This window comes from Hypanus sabinus, chromosome 4 (assembly GCF_030144855.1).
Source record: "Hypanus sabinus isolate sHypSab1 chromosome 4, sHypSab1.hap1, whole genome shotgun sequence".
In the NCBI taxonomy this organism is placed as follows: domain Eukaryota; kingdom Metazoa; phylum Chordata; class Chondrichthyes; order Myliobatiformes; family Dasyatidae; genus Hypanus; species Hypanus sabinus.
The window spans coordinates 70,943,077-70,960,165 of record NC_082709.1 but is presented as its reverse complement, the minus strand read 5'-3'; the positions used below and the strand labels follow the sequence as shown (position 1 = coordinate 70,960,165).

Sequence of the window (17,089 nt, the reverse complement as noted above, 5' to 3'; positions counted from 1 at the left end):
CATCAATTTCATAAATGCAACACATTATAGTTTATTTATACATAGCATAAAGGCAAAACAAAACGTTGTATGCAGTGTTATTTCATTTTAAATGTCAAACGGGTTTTGCGGCTCCCAGTGTTTTCTTTTCTGTGGGAAACGGGTCCAAGTGGCTCTTTCAGTGGTAAAGGTTGCTGACCCCTGGCCTAGACAGAGCAGCTGTGGAAAGGATGTTTCCCATGGTGGGGCAGTCTAGGACAAGAGGACAGTCTAGGACAGCCTCAGGATAGGGTGGGGGGAGATGCAGAGAATTCTTTTTCGCCAGAGGGTGGTGAATTTGTTACCACATGCAGTTGTAGAGCCCAGGTCATTGGGTGCATTTAAGGCGGAAATTAATAGGTTTCTGTTTGGACATGGCATCAAAGGTTATGGGGAGAAGGCCGGGGAGTGGGGCTGCAGAGGGGAAAATTGAACCAGCCGTGGTTGAATGGTGGAGCAGACTCAATGGGCCAAATGGTCTAATTCTGCTCCTATGTCTTATGGTCTTATATCCTCGACAAAATATTGCTTATTCAGAAATCATATGATTTAATGTTACTTCTTACCCTAAACCTTCCCTCCAGTTTTAGATGTCTCAGTGACAGGGCAAGCAAGTCAAACTCCTGTTCTTATTTCTAAAGAAGTTTGTGCGTATGGCAGCTATTGCTCAAGTGGCAGGGAGGAACAGAGGGCCTGAATGGCTTGGCATATTTCAGAGGTGCTTCATTAGAGGACTGAGAGGACTGCCTTCCTGTGCACTGGAGATTTACCCCAAACTTCCACCTTGATAGGTGAGTGAGATGATGGAGTGCTGCAGGGTGCTTGCTCCGTAAACTGAAGAGCTTCAAAACACAATAAGCGCTGAAGAAATTTTGCCCTTAGCTGTTCATGGCATGATCATTCCAATTCAGAAAATGAAATTAAACTGGACTGACCTGAATTACCAAGTATCTCTGTGGATCTCGAGCCATTCTAGAAAATTCTGCAGCCAATTCTTTGAACTTTGGCCTGCTGTCGGCATCAATCATCCAGCCTGGAGATAAGAAGAAGGAAAGCAGGACCTCAGAAAACAGAGATAATCCCATTGGGCAATGCACAGAAAACAGGCAGGTCAATATGCGAGACCAGGCTTTAGTCAATATGCAAACGCCGGCTGTAGTCAATATGCAAGTCCAGGCTGTAGTCAATATGCAAGTCCAGGCTGTAGTCAATGTGCAAATGCAGACAGTAGTCAATATGCGAGCATAGGCTGTAGTTAATGTGTGAGCACAGGATGTAGTCAATATGCGAGTCCAGGCTGTAGTCAATGAGCGAGTACAGGCTGTAGTCAAAATGCGAGTCCAGTCTGTAGTCAATATGCAAACACAGGCTGCAGTCAATATGCGAGTACAGGCTGTAGTCCATGTGGGAGAAGAGGCTGTAGTCAATGTGCCAGTACAGGCTGCAGTCAATGTGCAAATGCTGACTGTAGTCAATATGCGAGTACAGGCTGTAGTCAATATGCAAGTACAGGCAGTAGTCAATGTGCAAACGCAGACGGTAGTCAATATGCGAGCATAGGCTGTAGTTAATGTGTGAGCACAGGATGTAGTCAAAATGCGAGTCCAGTCTGTAGTCAATATGCAAACGCAGGCTGCAGTCAATATGCGAGTACAGGCTGTAGTCGATATGCGAGTACAGGCTGTAGTCCAGGAGGGAGAACAGGCTGTAGTCAATGTGCCAGTACAGGCTGTAGTCAATGTGTGAGTGCAGTCTGTAGTCAATGTGTGAGTACAGGCTGTAGTCAATGTGTGAGTGCAGGTTGTAGTCAATGTATGACTGCAGGCTGTAGTCAATGTGAGAGTGCAGGCTGTAGACAATGTGTGAGTGCAGGTTGTAGTCAATGTGTGAGTGCAGGCTGTAGACAATGTACGAGTGCAGGCTGTAGTCAATGTGCGAGTGCAGGTTGTAGTCAATGTGCGAGTGCAGGCTGTAGTCAATGTGTGAGTGCAGATTGTAGTCAATGTGTGAGTCCGGGATGTAGTCAATGTGTGAGTGCAGGCTGTAGTCAGTGTGCGACTGCAGGCTGTAGTCAGTGTGCGAGTGCAGGCTGTAGTCAATGTGTGAGTCCAGGCGGTAGTTAATATGCGAGTCCAGGCTGTAGTCAATGTGTGAGTCCAGGCTGTAGTCAATGTGTGAGTCCAGGCTGTAGTCAATGTGTGAGTGCAGGCTGTAGTCAATGTGCGAGTCCTGGCTGTAGTCAATGTGTGAGTCCAGGCTGTAGTCAATGTGTGAGTCCAGGCTGTAGTCAATGTGTGAGTCCAGGCTATAGTCAATGTGTGAGTCCTGGCTGTAGTCAATGTGTGAGTCCAGGCTGTAGTCAATGTGTCAGTCCAGGATGTAGTCAATGTGTCAGTCCAGGCTGTAGTCAATGTGTGAGTCCAGGCTGTAGTCAATGTGCGAGTCCTGGCTGTAGTCAATGTGTGAGTCCAGGCTGTAGTCAATGTGTGAGTCTCGGCTGTAGTCAATGTGTGAGTCCAGGCAATAGTCAATGTGCAAACGCAGACGGTAGTCAATATGCGAGCATAGGCAGTAGTTAAAGTGTGAGCACAGGATGTAGTCAAAATGTGAGTCCAGGCTGTAGTCGATATGCAAATGCAGGCTGCAGTCAATATGCGAGTACAGGCTGTAGTCCAAGTGGGAGAACAGGCTGTGGTCAATGTGCCAGTACAGGCTGTAGTCAATGTGTGAGTGCAGTCTGTAGTCAATGTGTGAGTACAGGATGTAGTCAATGTATGACTACAGGCTGTAGTCAATGTGAGAGTGCAGGCTGTAGACAATGTGTGAGTGCAGGTTGTAGTCAATGTGTGAGTGCAGGCTGTAGACAATGTACGAGTGCAGGCTGTAGTCAATGTGTGAGTGCAGGTTGTAGTCAATGTGTGAGTCCAGGATGTAGTCAATGTGTGAGTGCAGGCTGTAGTCAGTGTGCGAGTGCAGGCTGTAGTCAATGTGTGAGTCCAGGATGTAGTCAATGTGTGAGTGCAGGCTGTAGTCAATGTGTCAATCCAGGCTGTAGTCAATGTGTCAGTCTAGGCTGCAGTCAATGTGTGAGTCCAGGCTGTAGTCAATGTGTGAGTGCAGGCTGTAGTCAATGTGTCAGTCCAGGCTGTAGTCAATGTGTCAGTCTAGGCTGCAGTCAATGTGTGAGTCCAGTCTGTAGTCAATATGCAAATGCAGGCTGCAGTCAATATGCGAGTACAGGCTGTAGTAGATATGCGAATACAGGCTGTAGTCCAAGTGGGAGAACAGGCTGTAGTCAATGTACCAGTATAGGCTGTAGTCAATGTGTGAGTGCAGTCTGTAATAAATGTGTGAGTACAGGATGTAGTCAATGTATGACTGCAGGCTGTAGTCAATGTGAGAGTGCAGGCTGTAGACAATATGTGAGTGCAGGTTGTAGTCAATGTGTGAGTGCAGGCTGTAGACAATGTACGAGTGCAGGCTGTAGTCAATGTGTGAGTGCAGGCTGTAGTCAATGTGTGAGTCCAGGCTGTAGTCAATGTGTGAGTGCAGGCAGTAGTTAATATGCGAGTCCAGGCTGTAGTCAATGTGTGAGTCCAGGCTGTACTCAATGTGTGAGTGCAGGCAGTAGTTAATATGCGAGTCCAGGCTGTAGTCAATGAGTGAGTCCAGGCTGTAGTCAATGAGTGAGTCCAGGCTGTAGTCAATGTGTGAGTGCAGGCTGTAGTCAATGTGTGAGTCCAGGCTGTAGTCAATGTGTGAGTGCAGGTTGTAGTCAATGTGTGAGTCCAGACTGTAGTCAATGTGTGAGTGCAGGTTGTAGTCAATGTGTGAGTCCAGGCTATAGTCAATGTGTGAGTCCAGGCTGTAGTCAATGTGTCAGTCCAGGATGTAGTCAATGTGTCAGTCCAGGATGTAGTCAATGTCAGAGTCCAGGCTGTAGTCAATGTGCGAGTGCAGGCTGTAGTCAATGTGCGAGTGCAGGCTGTAGTCAATGTGCGAGTACAGGCTGTAGTCAATATGCAAGTCCAGGCTGTAGTTAATATGCGAGTCCAGGCTGTAGTCAATGTGTCAGTCCAGGCTGTAGTCAATTTGCGAGTCCCGGCTATAGTCAATGTGTCAGTCCAGGCTGTAGTCAATGTGCGAGTCCAGGCTGTAGTCAGTGTGCGAGTCCAGGCTGTAGTCAATGTGTGAGTCCAGGCTGTAGTCAATGTGTGAGTCCAAGCTGTAGACAATATGCGAGTCCAGGCTGTAGTCAGTGTGCGAGTGCAGGCTGTAGTCAATGTGTGAGTCCAGGCTGTAGTCAATGTGTGAGTCCAGGCTGTAGTCAATGTGTCAGTCCAGGCTGTAGTCAATATGCGAGTCCAGGATGTAGTCAGTGTGCGAGTCCAAGATGTAGTCAGTGTACGAGTGCAGGCTGTAGTCAATGTGTGAGTGCAGGCTGTAGTAAATGTGTTAGTCCAGGATGTAGTCAATGCGCGAGTACAGGCTGTAGTCAATGTGTCATTCCAGGCTGTAGTCAATGTGCGAGTACAGGCTGTAGTCAATGTGTGAGTCCAGGCTGTAGTCAGTGTGTGAGTGCAGGCTGTCGTGAATGTGTGAGTCCAGGCTGTAGTCAGTGTGTGAGTGCAGGCTGCAGTCAATGTGTGAGTCCAGGCTGTAGTCATTGTGCGAGTACAGGCTGTAGTCAATGTGTGAGTCCAGGCTGTAGTCAATGTGTGAGTCCAGGCTTTAGTCAATGTGCCAGTCCAGGCTGTAGTCAATATGCAAGTCCAGGATGTAGTCAATGTGCGAGTCCAAGATGTAGTCAGTGTACGAGTGCAGGCTGTAGTCAATGTGTGAGTGCAGGCTGTAGTCAATGTGTCAGTCCAGCCTGTAGTCAATATGCGAGTCCAAACTGTAGTCAGTGTATGAGTGCAGGCTGTAGTCAATGTGTGAGTCCAGGCTGTAGTCAATGTGTGAGTCCAGGCTGTAGTCAATGTGCGAGTGCAGGCTGTAGTCAATGTGTGAGTGCAGGCTGTAGTCAATGTGTGAGTGCAGACTGTAGTCAATGTGTCAGTCCAGGCTGTAGTCAATATGTGATTCTAGGCTGTAGTCAATGTGTCAGTCCAGGCTGTAGTCAATGTGTCAGTCCAGGCTGTAGTCAATATGCGAGTCCAGGATGTAGTCAGTGTGCGAGTCCAAGATGTAGTCAGTGTACGAGTGCAGGCTGTTGTAAATGTGTTAGTCCAGGATGTAGTCAATGTGTGAATGCAGGTTGTAGTCAATGTGTGAGTGCAGGTTGTATTAAATGTGTGAGTCCAGGCTGTAGTTAATATGCGGGTGCAGGATGTAGTCAATGTGAGAGTGCAGGCTGTAGTCAATGTGTGAGTGCAGTCTGTAGTCAATGTGTGAGTCCAGGATGTAGTCAATGTGTGAGTGCAGGCTGTAGTCAATGTGTGAGTCCAGGCTATAGTCAATGTGTGAGTCCAGGATGTAGTCAATGTGTGAGTCCAGGCTGTAGTCAATGTGTGAGTGCAGGTTGTAGTCAATGTGTGATTCCAGGCTGTAGTCAATATGCGAGTCCAGGATGTAGTCAATATGCGATTCCAAACTGTAGTCAGTGTACGAGTGCAGGCTGTAGTCAATGTGTGAGTCCAGGCTGTAGATAATGTGTGAGTCCAGGCTGTAGTCAATGTGTGAGTGCAGGCTGTAGTCAATATGCGAGTCCAAACTGTAGTCAGTGTATGAGTGCAGGCTGTAGTCAATGTGTGAGTCCAGGCTGTAGTCAATGTGTGAGTGCAGGCTGTAGTCAATATGCGAGTCCAAACTGTAGTCAGTGTATGAGTGCAGGCTGTAGTCAATGTGTGAGTCCAGGCTGTAGTCAATGTGTGAGTGCAGGCTGTAGTCAATGTGTGAGTCCAGGCTGTAGTCAATGTGTGAGTCCAGGCTGTAGTCAATGTGTGAGTCCAGGCTGTAGTCAATGTGCAAGTGCAGGCTGTAGTCAATGTGTGAGTGCAGGATGCAGTCAATGTGTGAGTCCAGGCTGTAGTTAATATGCGGGTGCAGGATGTAGTCAATGTGAGAGTGCAGGCTGTAGTCAATGTGTGAGTGCAGGCTGTAGTCAATGTGTGAGTCCAGGCTATAGTCAATGTGTGAGTCCAGGATGCAGTCAATGTGTGAGTCCAGGCTGTAGTCAATGTGTCATTCCAGGCTGTAGTCAATGTGTGAGTCCAGGCTGTAGTCAGTGTGTGAGTGCAGGCTGTCGTGAATGTGTGAGTCCAGGCTGTAGTCAGTGTGTGAGCGCAGGCTGCAGTCAATGTGTGAGTCCAGGCTGTAGTCATTGTGCGAGTACAGGCTGTAGTCAATGTGTGATTCCAGGCTGTAGTCAATATGCGAGTCCAGGATGTAGTCAGTGTGCGAGTCCAAGATGTAGTCAGTGTACGAGTGCAGGCTGTAGTCAATGTGTGAGTCCAGGCTGTAGATAATGTGTGAGTCCAGGCTGTAGTCAATGTGTGAGTGCAGGCTGTAGTAAATGTGTTAGTCCAGGATGTAGTCAATGTGTGAATGCAGGCTGTAGTCAATGTGTCTTTCCAGGCTGCAGTCAATGTGCGAGTACAGGCTGTAGTCAGTGTGTGAGTGCAGGCTGCAGTCAATGTGTCAGTCCAGGCTATAGTCAATGTGCGAGTCCAGGATGTAGTCAATGTGTGAGTCCAGGCTGTAGTCAATGTGTGAGTGCAGGTTGTAGTCAATGTGTGAGTCCAGACTGTAGCCAATGTGTGAGTGCAGGTTGTAGTCAATGTGTGAGTCCAGGCTGCAGTCAATGTGCGAGTCCAGGCTGTAGTCAGTGTGTGAGTGCAGGTTGTAGTCAATGTGTGAGTCCAGACTGTAGTCAATGTGTGAGTGCAGGTTGTAGTCAATGTGTGAGTCCAGGCTGCAGTCAATGTGCGAGTCCAGGCTGTAGTCAGTGTGTGAGTGCAGGCTGCAGTCAATGTGTCAGTCCAGGCTGTAGTCAATGTGCAAGTCCAGGATGTAGTCAATGTGTGAGTCCAGGCTGTAGTCAATGTGTGAGTGCAGGTTGTAGTCAATGTGTGAGTCCAGACTGTAGTCAATGTGTGAGTGCAGGTTGTAGTCAATGTGTGAGTCCAGGCTATAGTCAATGTGTGAGTCCAGGCTGTAGTCAATGTGTCAGTCCAGGATGTAGTCAATGTGTCAGTCCAGGATGTAGTCAATGTCTGAGTCCAGGCTGTAGTCAATGTGCGAGTGCAGGCTGTAGTCAATGTGCGAGTGCAGGCTGTAGTCAATGTGCGAGTAAAGGCTGTAGTCAATATGGGAGTCCAGGCTGTAGTTAATATGCGAGTACAGGCTGTAGTCAATTTGCGAGTCCCGGCTGTAGTCAATGTGTCAGTCCAGGCTGTAGTCAATGTGCGAGTCCAGGCTGTAGTCAGTGTGCGAGTCCAGGCTGTAGTCAATGTGTGAGTCCAGGCTGTAGTCAATGTGTGAGTCCAGGCTTTAGTCAATGTGCCAGTCCAGGCTGTAGTCAATATGCGAGTCCTGGCTGTAGTCAATGAGCGAGTCCAAGATGTAGTCAATGTACGAGTCCAGGCTGTAGTCAATGTGTGAGTCCAGGCAATAGTCAATGTGCAAACGCAGACGGTAGTCAATATGCGAGCATAGGCTGTAGTTAAAGTGTGAGCACAGGATGTAGTCAAAATGTGAGTCCAGGCTGTAGTCGATATGCAAATGCAGGCTGCAGTCAATATGCGAGTTCAGGCTGTAGTCAATATGCGAGTCCAGGCTGTAGTCAGTGTGCTAGTGCAGGCTGTAGTCAATGTGTGAGTCCAGGCTGTAGTCAATGTGTGAGTCTAGGCTGTAGTCAATGTGTCAGTCCAGGCTGTAGTCAATGTGTCAGTCCAGGCTGTAGTCAATATGCGAGTCCAGGATGTAGTCAGTGTGCGAGTCCAAGATGTAGTCAGTGTACTAGTGCAGGCTGTTGTAAATGTGTGAGTCCAGGCTGTAGTCAATGTGTGAGTCCAGGCTGTAGTCAATGTGCAAGTGCAGGCTGTAGTCAATGTGTGAGTGCAGGATGCAGTCAATGTGTGAGTCCAGGCTGTAGTTAATATGCGGGTGCAGGATGTAGTCAATGTGAGAGTGCAGGCTGTAGTCAATGTGTGAGTGCAGGCTGTAGTCAATGTGTGAGTCCAGGCTATAGTCAATGTGTGAGTCCAGGATGCAGTCAATGTGTGAGTCCAGGCTGTAGTCAATGTGTCATTCCAGGCTGTAGTCAATGTGTGAGTCCAGGCTGTAGTCAGTGTGTGAGTGCAGGCTGTCGTGAATGTGTGAGTCCAGGCTGTAGTCAGTGTGTGAGCGCAGGCTGCAGTCAATGTGTGAGTCCAGGCTGTAGTCATTGTGCGAGTACAGGCTGTAGTCAATGTGTGATTCCAGGCTGTAGTCAATATGCGAGTCCAGGATGTAGTCAGTGTGCGAGTCCAAGATGTAGTCAGTGTACGAGTGCAGGCTGTAGTCAATGTGTGAGTCCAGGCTGTAGATAATGTGTGAGTCCAGGCTGTAGTCAATGTGTGAGTGCAGGCTGTAGTAAATGTGTTAGTCCAGGATGTAGTCAATGTGTGAATGCAGGCTGTAGTCAATGTGTCTTTCCAGGCTGCAGTCAATGTGCGAGTACAGGCTGTAGTCAGTGTGTGAGTGCAGGCTGCAGTCAATGTGTCAGTCCAGGCTATAGTCAATGTGCGAGTCCAGGATGTAGTCAATGTGTGAGTCCAGGCTGTAGTCAATGTGTGAGTGCAGGTTGTAGTCAATGTGTGAGTCCAGACTGTAGCCAATGTGTGAGTGCAGGTTGTAGTCAATGTGTGAGTCCAGGCTGCAGTCAATGTGCGAGTCCAGGCTGTAGTCAGTGTGTGAGTGCAGGTTGTAGTCAATGTGTGAGTCCAGACTGTAGTCAATGTGTGAGTGCAGGTTGTAGTCAATGTGTGAGTCCAGGCTGCAGTCAATGTGCGAGTCCAGGCTGTAGTCAGTGTGTGAGTGCAGGCTGCAGTCAATGTGTCAGTCCAGGCTGTAGTCAATGTGCAAGTCCAGGATGTAGTCAATGTGTGAGTCCAGGCTGTAGTCAATGTGTGAGTGCAGGTTGTAGTCAATGTGTGAGTCCAGACTGTAGTCAATGTGTGAGTGCAGGTTGTAGTCAATGTGTGAGTCCAGGCTATAGTCAATGTGTGAGTCCAGGCTGTAGTCAATGTGTCAGTCCAGGATGTAGTCAATGTGTCAGTCCAGGATGTAGTCAATGTCTGAGTCCAGGCTGTAGTCAATGTGCGAGTGCAGGCTGTAGTCAATGTGCGAGTGCAGGCTGTAGTCAATGTGCGAGTAAAGGCTGTAGTCAATATGGGAGTCCAGGCTGTAGTTAATATGCGAGTACAGGCTGTAGTCAATTTGCGAGTCCCGGCTGTAGTCAATGTGTCAGTCCAGGCTGTAGTCAATGTGCGAGTCCAGGCTGTAGTCAGTGTGCGAGTCCAGGCTGTAGTCAATGTGTGAGTCCAGGCTGTAGTCAATGTGTGAGTCCAGGCTTTAGTCAATGTGCCAGTCCAGGCTGTAGTCAATATGCGAGTCCTGGCTGTAGTCAATGAGCGAGTCCAAGATGTAGTCAATGTACGAGTCCAGGCTGTAGTCAATGTGTGAGTCCAGGCAATAGTCAATGTGCAAACGCAGACGGTAGTCAATATGCGAGCATAGGCTGTAGTTAAAGTGTGAGCACAGGATGTAGTCAAAATGTGAGTCCAGGCTGTAGTCGATATGCAAATGCAGGCTGCAGTCAATATGCGAGTCCAGGCTGTAGTCAGTGTGCTAGTGCAGGCTGTAGTCAATGTGTGAGTCCAGGCTGTAGTCAATGTGTGAGTCTAGGCTGTAGTCAATGTGTCAGTCCAGGCTGTAGTCAATGTGTCAGTCCAGGCTGTAGTCAATATGCGAGTCCAGGATGTAGTCAGTGTGCGAGTCCAAGATGTAGTCAGTGTACGAGTGCAGGCTGTTGTAAATGTGTTAGTCCAGGATGTAGTCAATGAGTGAATGCAGGTTGTAGTCAATGTGCGAGTACAGGCTGTAGTCAATGTGCGAGTACAGGCTGTAGTGAATGTGTGAGTCCAGGCTGTAGTCAGTGTGTGAGTGCAGGCTGTAGTCAAAGTGTCAGTCCAGGCTGTAGTCAATGTGTGAGTGCAGTCTGTAGTCAGTTTGCAAGTGCATGCTGTAGTCAATGTGTGAGTCCAGGCTATAGTCAATGTGTGAGTCCAGGCTGTAGTCAATGTGTCAGTCCAGGCTGTAGTCAATGTGTGAGTCCAGGATGTAGTCAATGTGTGAGTGCAGGCGGTAGTCAATGTGTGAGTGCAGGCTGTAGTTAATATGCGAGTCCAGGCTGTAGTCAATGTGTGAGACCAGGCTGTAATCAAAGTGTGAGTGCAGGTTGTAGTCAATGTGTGAGTCCAGACTGTAGTCAATGTGCGAGTGCAGGTTGTAGTCAATGTGTGAGTCCAGGCTATAGTCAATGTGTAAGTCCAGGCTGTAGTCAATGTGTCAGTCCAGGATGTAGTCAATGTGTCAGTCCAGGGTGTAGTCAATGTCTGAGTCCAGGCTGTAGTCAGTGTGTGAGTGCAGGCTGTCGTGAATGTGTGAGTCCAGGCTGTAGTCAGTGTGTGAGTGCAGGCTGTAGTCAATGTGTGGGTCCAGGCTGTAGTCAGTGTGTGAGTGCAGGCTGTAGTCAATGTGTCAGTCCAGGCTGTAGTCAGTGTGTGAGTGCAGGCTGTAGTCAATCTGTCAGTCCAGGCTGTAGTCAATGTGCGAGTACAGGCTGTAGTCAATGTGTGAGTCCTGGCTCTAGTCAGTGTGTGAGTCCAGGCTGTAGTCAATGTGTGAGTCCAGGCTGTAGTCAATGTGTGAGTCCAGGCTGTATTCAATATGCGAGTCCAGGCTGTAGTCAATGTGTCAGTCCACGCTGTAGTCAATGTGCGAGTACAAGCTGTAGTCAATGTGTGAGTCCAGGCTGTAGTCAATGTGCGAGTCCAGGCTGTAGTCAGTGTGCGAGTGCAGGCTGTAGTCAGTGTGTGAGTTCAGGCTGTAGTCAATGTGTGAGTGCAGGCTATAGTCAATGTGTGAGTCCAGGCTGCATTCAATATGCGAGTCCAGGCTGTAGTCAATGTGTGAGTCCAGGCTGTAGTCAATGTGTCAGTCCAGGCTGTAGTCAATGTGCGAGTCCAGGCTGTAGTCAACATGCGAGTCCAGGCTGTAGTCAATGTGCGAGTCCAGGCTGTAGTCGATGTGTAAGTACAGATTCCAGTCAATGTGTTGGCACAGATTGTGGTGTGGGTGCATCTTTTTGTAGGCTGGATGTGGAAGCTTTGAACAGGGGACAGAGGGGATTTACCGGGATGATTTGCCTGAACTAGCAATAATGTCTTATGAGGAAAAGTTTGACCAAGCTAGAGTCTTTGTCTTTGGAGCGAAGGAGGATGAGAGGGGACATCATAGAGGTGTACAAATGATAAGAGGCATAGATTCAGTGGATAGCTGGAGGCAACTAACACAAGGAAGAATACTTTTAAGGTGAATGGAGGAAAGTGTAGGGAATGTCATAGATAAGATGTTTATGTAGAGCATGGTGACTGTAAAGCCCCGACAAGAATGATAGAGGCAGTTAAGTTAGGGTCAGCTAAGAAACTCTTGGGCACGTGAATGGTAGAAAAAAAGTTGGAAGGAAAGGTTAGATTGATCTTTGTGCAGGTTAAAGTGTTGGCACAACACTGTGGGCTGAAGGGCCTGTACTGTGCTGTACTGTTCTGTGATTATGTCATATTGTGCTCAGCGTGTGTGAGTACGGTGAATCACCAATATTTTTACAGACACTAGCATCTTTTATTCATCATTTTTTGAAAAGAACTTGCAGTATCTGGGGATCAGCTTAGTTAAGGCAGGACATTAGTCAAGTAGGCAGCTCCTTTACTGGATCGTGAAAATAAATAATTTTGCAGGGACTTCAGGGCAGAATAGAGCTTTCAATTATAAAAGAGATAATTTAAATTATAATATTTTGGTGGAGAGCTGACATGAATATGAAGTGTGCACGCACAGCCCGCTGAAGGAAAAGTATTAAAATGCATTCTTCACATCACAAAGTAAAGGCCAAGTAACAAAATGAAATGGCAAAAGCTATGATAAACTTCAATAAAATTAGAGTTGCACAGAATGAGGATAAGGGTCTCTTGAGAATAATGTGTCCACAGTGGCCCCCACACTCAGATTGTTCCATAAGGGAGTTACTGACACAAGATCAAAAGCTTTTAGGTTCCTCCATTTTGTTTCCTTCATCTGACCTATGTTGGTTAACTTATTGCTTGTTAGTGTGCTTGGTTGGACACACTTTTACTGTGCATACGGGGTGCTAACGTGAAAATTGGATTCAATATTCCTGTCAGAGTGGCTTGGAGACAAGGAGGAGATTTTGAAATCATTCAGTTGGTATCCAGTTGCAAGGGCGATGGTGAATAGGGATGTGCACGTTAAGGCATCAGTTTAAGTGTACTAGACGGCCGCAGGCTTTCAGAAGATGGTCCTGAGAGGATTCAGAGGAGGTTCACCAGAATGATAGCAGGACTGAAATGCTTAATGTATGAGGCACTCTGGGCCTGTACTCAATGGAGGATGCAGCGTAGATCTCATTGAAATCTTTCGGATACTGGAAGGCCTGGCTAGAGGATGTAACTATTAGTTGGAAATTCACTATTGATTAAAACTGAGATGGAAAGGAATTCCTTTAGCCAGAGGGTGTTGGATCTGTGGAATTCATTGTTACAGAGGACTGTGGAGGCCAGTCATTAGATGTATTTAAGTCAGAGACTGATGAATTCTTCATCAGTAAGAGGGTTAAGGGTTACAGAGAGAAGGAGGGAAAATTGGATTGAGAAAGGTAAAATGAATCAGCCATAATTGAATGGTGGAGCAGACTTGGTAGGCCAAAGAAGTTTCATTTTGCTGCTATGTCTTATGATCTCATGGTAGGAGGTAGCCTGGCCAGAAGTGTGGTGGAACCTTTGCAGTAAAGTGTCCAAGAACCTTTCTGAAGTTCTGGTAAATGCTTTCATCGTAGTCTTCAAAAAGGCACTGAACCCAATATATTGTTGCAGGGGAAATAATTCCTAGGATTTTGAGAAAACAGGAGGTTAAGGGGTGAGATGTTCAGAGGAGAATTTTCGAGAGAACCTCTTCATCCAGTGGCTGGAATGAACTGCATGAATCAAAGGTGGAGGCAAAGACATTTAAGAAGCATCTAGCTCTTTAATCACCAATGCACAGATGCCTACGGATCCAGTGCTGGTAAGCAGGATGAGTGTAGGGCTATGTTAGGGAAGGATTGGTATTGGCATTGATCAATATATGGAAATTAAGCCACACTTTCTTCCATTCTTGACTTTAAAGTTTCATGATTATAATTGACCAAAGGCAGCATTATTGTTGCCTGTACAATCTATTCTCCAAGCAGAATTGACGTCCAGGAGGATAAAATGTTGGTAGGGAGGCAATAGTTCAAGATAAGAGAAGGGCTCTGTGGAAGCAATAAATGCCTTTTCTTCAGAGGATGAAAGGTATGGAGAGAATTGGAAAAGAATTTTGAGGGCGAAAAACATAGTCTTTCAAAGCAATGAGCAATAACGTAATAAACTGAACTCAGAGGAATGTACTGGGGATATCTGCACACCTTTACAGGTGGAGGTGAGGTTGCTGATGATAAGCTAGTGAGGGGGGTTGGGAGGGGGAAGGAAAGCTGTTCTTATGATGCTGTGCTCACAGTCCTATGATCAAATTAGATCAGGATTTAAGGAGTGGAGATATCAGTATTGAAGACTCAATCTCCCCATGAACAACTATAGCTGTCACCCCACCACTGCCCTCATAAAAGCAAAAGGCTCTTCAGTTTCTGGGAGATTCTGCAGCTCACAGTCATTGCCTTTGACTTTGTTCAGCCCAGACTGGTTCAGGGAGCTGTAATGGGAGCTGCTGCAGTACTGAGGATGCTTACATTTCACCATCACCATGTAGACATCAATGGTGCAGATTGGAGGCTGGGAAAGGCGTTCTCCTTTCTCCAGGATGTCCGGTATTTCACGGGCTGGAATTCCGTCGTAGGGCTTCCCACCGAAAGTCATCAGCTCCCAAATAGTGACACCTGTTGTGAATAAGAACAAAAACCAATCACTAGTTGCTCTGACAGCCAGGCTACCGAAGATCGACGGGGGAGTCAGAGCAAATCAGGGCATTTGCGAGAAAGGTGCAGAGTTTTTTTTTGCTAATTCCTGCTTCAGCAGTGTACATACCATAGCTCCACACATCGCTTTGGTGAGTGAACTTCCGGTAGTGAATACATTCCAAAGCCATCCACTTAATTGGCATCTGCAAGGACAAGGGTTAGGTTTTAGCAGGATGCTCATGTGGGGATTATAAATACTTACTTTTTTATTTAGAGATACAGCACAATAACAGGCTCTCCTGGCCCAGTGAGCCTACACCGCCCAATTACACCAAAGAGGTCAATTAATCTACTAGTGCCTATGTCCTTGGAATGTGGGAGGGAACTGGAGCACCAGGACGAAATCCCCATGGACACAGGGAAAATGTACAAACTCCTTACAGACAACGGAAGAATTGAACCAGGGTCGCTGGCACTGTAATAGTGTTACACTCATCTGCTATGGCACTGTGTTACCAATTAACAGGCCAACAACTGTCAATTGCTGTAACTGAGCATGTCTGACCCACCTCAATCAACAGAACTCTCATCTCTTTTCCTTTGAGCATGGGTGACCTTCTGTTACATTTGTCCAAACAACTGTTTGTCACATGGTCAGACAAAATAATCTTCTTGAGGTGATTACTTCTCAATCAGTTGATTAGGCCTATGCTGGCTTTTTATTAGCGTAATTCAAGTCGTCCCATGCTTCAGATATTTGTCTAACTTTATGCTTATTGAAAGGCCTGGGGTGAATCAGATTCTTTCACCCATTCCAGCAGTGCTTGTGCCAGTATCAACATGTACTCTAACAAATTTCTAAGATGTGCCTATTGAAAGTATTCATTGTCTAATGGCTGGGAATGGCAATTCCAACACACAGAAATGTGGAGAGCAGTGGATATCATGAGCACAACCTTCCTCACCATTGATAGCATCTACAGGAGGTGCTTCCTCAAGAAGGTGGCATCTATCTTCAGGGATACATAGACCATCTCCTGTCCTACTGTGGACTTATCTATGATTGTGGTTTTACACTTGTTTTGCACAATCTTTTAGTCCTCGCTGTCTTGTATAATTCATGTGCTCTGTGTTGTCTTTACCGATATGCCTGTGATGCTGCTGCAATTGCTGTTGGAAGGTGATCAACTTGGTGAAAGACAGACCTTATCTAGGCCAAAGATGTCAGTTCTCCCTGTGACCATGTGGGTTTGCCCTGGGCGTTCCATTTGCCACTGTAAATTACCCCTCGTGTCGGTGAGTGACAGAAGAATCAGGGGATGGGCCAATTAATGGGCCAATTACAGGGAAATAAAAGGAGAAAAGGACTGTTGGGATTGCTCAGAGGACTGGCAAAGACCTGGGGGGCCAAATGTCCTCCTTCAATGTTGTTATGAAATAAGAAATTAAATCAAATCTCCTCTTGCTGGAGGAACTCAGGCTTGACGAAATGTCTCACCCCAAAACATTGACTGTTTATTCCCCTAACTTGCTGAGTTAATAAGACCATAAGACCATAAGATTTAGGAGCAGAAGTAGGCCATTCAGCCCATTGAGTCTGTTCTGCCATTCAGTTATGGGCTGATCCAATTCTTCCCGTCATCTCTACTCCCCTGCTTTCTCCCCATACCCTTTGATGCCCTGGCTAATCAAGTACCTATCTATCTCTGCCTTAAATGCACCCAATGACTTGGCCTCCACAGCCGCTCGTGGCAACAAATTCTACAGATTTACCACATTCTTCCTAAAATAGTTCCACCACATCTCAGTTCTAAATGGACGTCCGTCAATCCTGAAGTCATGCCCTCTTGTCCTAGAAACCCCTACCGTGGGAAATAACTTTGCCATATCTAATATGTTCAGGCCTTTTAACATTCAGAATGTTTCTATGAGATTCCCCCTCAAATTCTTTCATTCCTGGAATCATTCTCTACAATCTTCTCTGAACCCTCTCCAATGTATATCCTTTCTAAAATAAGGAGCCCAAAATGTCAAGTATGGTTTCACGAGTGCCTTACAGAGCCTCAACATCACATCCCTGCTCTTATATTCCATACCTCTAAAAATGAATGCCAATATTGCATTCACCTTCTTCACCACCGACTCAACCTGGAGATTAACCTTTAGGGTGTCCTGCACAAGGACTCCCACGTCACTTTGCACCTCTGCATTTCGAAATCTCTCCCCATCTAAATAATCTGCCCATTTATTTCTTCCACCAAAGTGCATGACCATACACTTTCCAACATTGTATTTCATTTGCCACTTCTTTGCCCGCTTCCCTAAACTATCTAGGTCTCTCTGCAGGCTCTCTGTTTCCTCGACAGTATCCACTCCTCCACGTATCTTTGTATCATCAGCAAGTATAGTCACAAATCCATTAATCCCATAGTCCAAATCATTGACGTACATCATAAAAAGCAACAGTCCCAACACCAGCCATTGTGGGACTCCACTGGTAACTGGCAACCAGCTAGAATAGGATCCCTTTATCCCACTCCCTGTTTTCTGCCGATCAGCCAATGCTCCACCCATGCTAGAATCTCCCCTGTAATTCCATGGGCTCTTATCTTGCTAAGCAGCCTCATGTGCAGCACCTTGTCAAAGGCCTTCTGAAAATCCAAGTACATCACATCTACTACATCTCCTTTATCTACCCTGCTTGTAATTTCCTCAAAAAATTGAAGTAGTTCCTCCAGCATTTTGCACGTGTTGCTCAATACTTCAAGCAGCTGCGGTATCTCGTGAGTTCATATCTCCTCTTTACCAGTTCTGTTCAGGAAGGAAAGCCCCATTTTCTGTAACCTCTTCCATATA

General features: G+C 46.7%; 1 protein-coding gene across 9 annotated transcripts in view; it reads right to left on the bottom strand.

Moving 5' to 3' along the window:
- Positions 1-17,089, bottom strand: part of LOC132392867 (receptor tyrosine-protein kinase erbB-4-like) — a 942,732-nt gene that overhangs the window by 101,256 nt on the left and 824,387 nt on the right. For all 9 annotated transcript variants that reach the window (XR_009511679.1, XM_059967363.1, XM_059967364.1 and 6 more), the window contains exons 22-24: positions 14,361-14,436; positions 14,066-14,212; positions 954-1,051 (exon numbers count right to left, since the gene is read on the bottom strand). Coding sequence is in view for 8 of the 9 variants with exons in the window: in XM_059967363.1 (XP_059823346.1) it covers positions 954-1,051; positions 14,066-14,212; positions 14,361-14,436 (321 nt within the window). In the remaining variant the exon portion in view is untranslated. The remainder of the gene's footprint in view (positions 1-953; positions 1,052-14,065; positions 14,213-14,360; positions 14,437-17,089) is intronic.